This window comes from Loa loa (assembly GCF_000183805.2).
Source record: "Loa loa unplaced genomic scaffold supercont3.343, whole genome shotgun sequence".
Classification (NCBI taxonomy): domain Eukaryota; kingdom Metazoa; phylum Nematoda; class Chromadorea; order Rhabditida; family Onchocercidae; genus Loa; species Loa loa.
This window is the reverse complement of record NW_018108523.1, coordinates 70036-72374: the sequence shown is the minus strand read 5'-3', so window position 1 is coordinate 72374 and position 2339 is coordinate 70036. Positions and strand designations below refer to the sequence as shown.

General features: G+C 21.4%; 1 protein-coding gene across 1 annotated transcript in view; it reads right to left on the bottom strand.

The window, feature by feature from the left end:
- Positions 1–138: 138 nt before the first annotated feature.
- LOAG_18525 (hypothetical protein) overlaps positions 139–2339 on the bottom strand; it is a gene marked incomplete at both ends in the record, with an annotated part of 4106 nt that continues 1905 nt past the window's right edge. Inside the window, 4 exons of the mRNA XM_020451188.1 lie at positions 139–304; positions 862–1026; positions 1425–1594; positions 1837–1947. Of these exons, the coding sequence (XP_020305054.1) occupies positions 140–304; positions 862–1026; positions 1425–1594; positions 1837–1947 (611 nt within the window). The remainder of the gene's footprint in view (positions 305–861; positions 1027–1424; positions 1595–1836; positions 1948–2339) is intronic.

The window sequence follows — 2339 nt, the reverse complement described above, 5'->3', positions numbered from 1 at the left end:
TAATAATAATAATAATAATAGATAATAATAATAATAATAATAATAGATAATAATAATAATAATAATAATAATAATAATAATAATAATAATAATAATAATAATAATAATGTTTAATTAATAAATAAATAAGAAACACACTTACCAAAAGTAATTCATACGGTACCGGTAATTTAAATGGTAAATGTTTATGCAAAAATGGTGTCATAAAAGTTTTGCCGAAATAAAGAAATGCCATACCAAAAATTGACATTCCCACTGTATAGAAATTAGTTTGTGGAATATGTGTTAAAATACTAGAAACTCTCTGAAAAAAAAAAAAGAAGAGAAAAAAGAGGCAACTCTAAATGTTACTCATAATATTAATTAATTTGCCTAATTGGCAAATTTTCAATTCAATTAAAATTTGTTTAATTAATTAAATAAGGAGTAAAATATGACAGGTAATTGGAAGTTGGATGAATGATTTTCAACAGAAATCTTCCTAACATATTTGGTAAATATTAAGAATTTAGTGTAAAAAATTCAAAATTGACAAAAATACGGTAAATTAGTTGAACATTACTTTCAATAGAAATGTTCATAATTAATGATTAAGATTCAGGTGCAACAAAATTTTAAATGGACAAAAATTTAGCAAATAATTCCCAGTAAATTAATTTAAAATGATGCTTTCCGGCAAATATATCGTCAGGTTAATTGCTTCTAATTAAAAAATTAATAACAAAAAAAAAAGCATCACACAAAATTTGTTTATAGCAACTCTGCAAGAATAAATTTAAATTTTTAACAAAGTACTTTTTGCTTTCAAGAAAATGTTTCATAATGCTTTTTAATAAATATTTAATAGTTATGTTTGGAAACCTTAAAAAGATATCCTATTCCGTGAAATTTTGGTGCAGTAATCCCGAAAAAATCATCCATCTGAGTAACAAGAACATGTACAGCAGAACCGGTAATAAAACCGGATACTAATTGATCGGAGAAATAAGCAGTAATAAATTCCAGTTGTAAAATACCTGCGATTAACTGAAAAAAAAAAAAGAGAAATTTTATAAAGGATATGTACGATAAAATAACAATTTTTAAAAATTGAAAATAATTTTTTATGTATTATCATAAAATCTATCTGAAATCGAAATTTATCACAAATTTCAGGTTAATTCATTAATAATAATTAATTGCTATTTGCAATAAACAATTTTTATAATCAAATTTAAAATGGTCAGAAATAATTAAATTTCGTTTCATATTTTGTATATGTGTATTAAAATTATTACACATTACTAACCATTACTTATTGGATAATTACAAGCGCTAAATGAAAAATAAATCATAAATTAATAATTTTAAAAGCGGAAAAGGTAAGTTTAATTAGATAATTATCGAATTATCAGTAAAAAAAAAAAAAAAATTGTATCAACAACCTCAATAATTCCTGTTGTAAAAGCAAGTGTTGTAGTTATTTCTATATAGGTTAGTGAAGATGTCGTATTATTATCAACAATAATCATATCATTATCATTTATTTCTAATTGTTGTAACATAATTTCATCGCTTGCTAATGCAGACATAATAGCTGTCACAGCAAATGATCCTATAAATAGCACAATTTTTTTTTTTAGGTAAAAATGATATAATTAAAATAATTGATATCATTAATTAATCTATTAAATTTTAAACGAATGATAAAAGTAATAAATGAATTTTTAGCCATCAAAATTAACTGATGGAATTTTTTTCGATTTCAATTGATTCACAACAATTATTCGCAAAACATTCATTATTTAATTTAATTTTATCAAAATTAAAAATTAACAAAAAAAAAAGAATAATTACCAACTGATGCATGTTTTGATGTCCCAAAAAACATATAGAAAAAAACTGGAAAAAGTGATGAATATAAACCATATACTGGATCAACACCTGCTAATACTGCATATGCAATACCTGTAAAATATACCGGTGATATGATTACATTTCGATCTATTAAAAAAGATTTAGAATAGTGTTATCATAAATATTATTATCATAATTATTGAAATATGATAGTATTATCATAATTATTAAAAGTACTATTATAGTTATTAGAAATACTATCATGATTATTAAAATATGATAGTAGTATTATCATAGTTATTAAAAGATAGTGTTATCCTAGTTATTAAAAGTATTATCATAGTTATTAAAAATATTGTTATAGTTATTAGAAATACTATCATGATTATTAAAATATGATAGTAGTATTATCATAGTTATTAAAAATATTGTTATAGTTATTAAAAATATTATCATGATTATCAAAATATGACAGTATTATCATAGTTATTAAAAAATAGTGT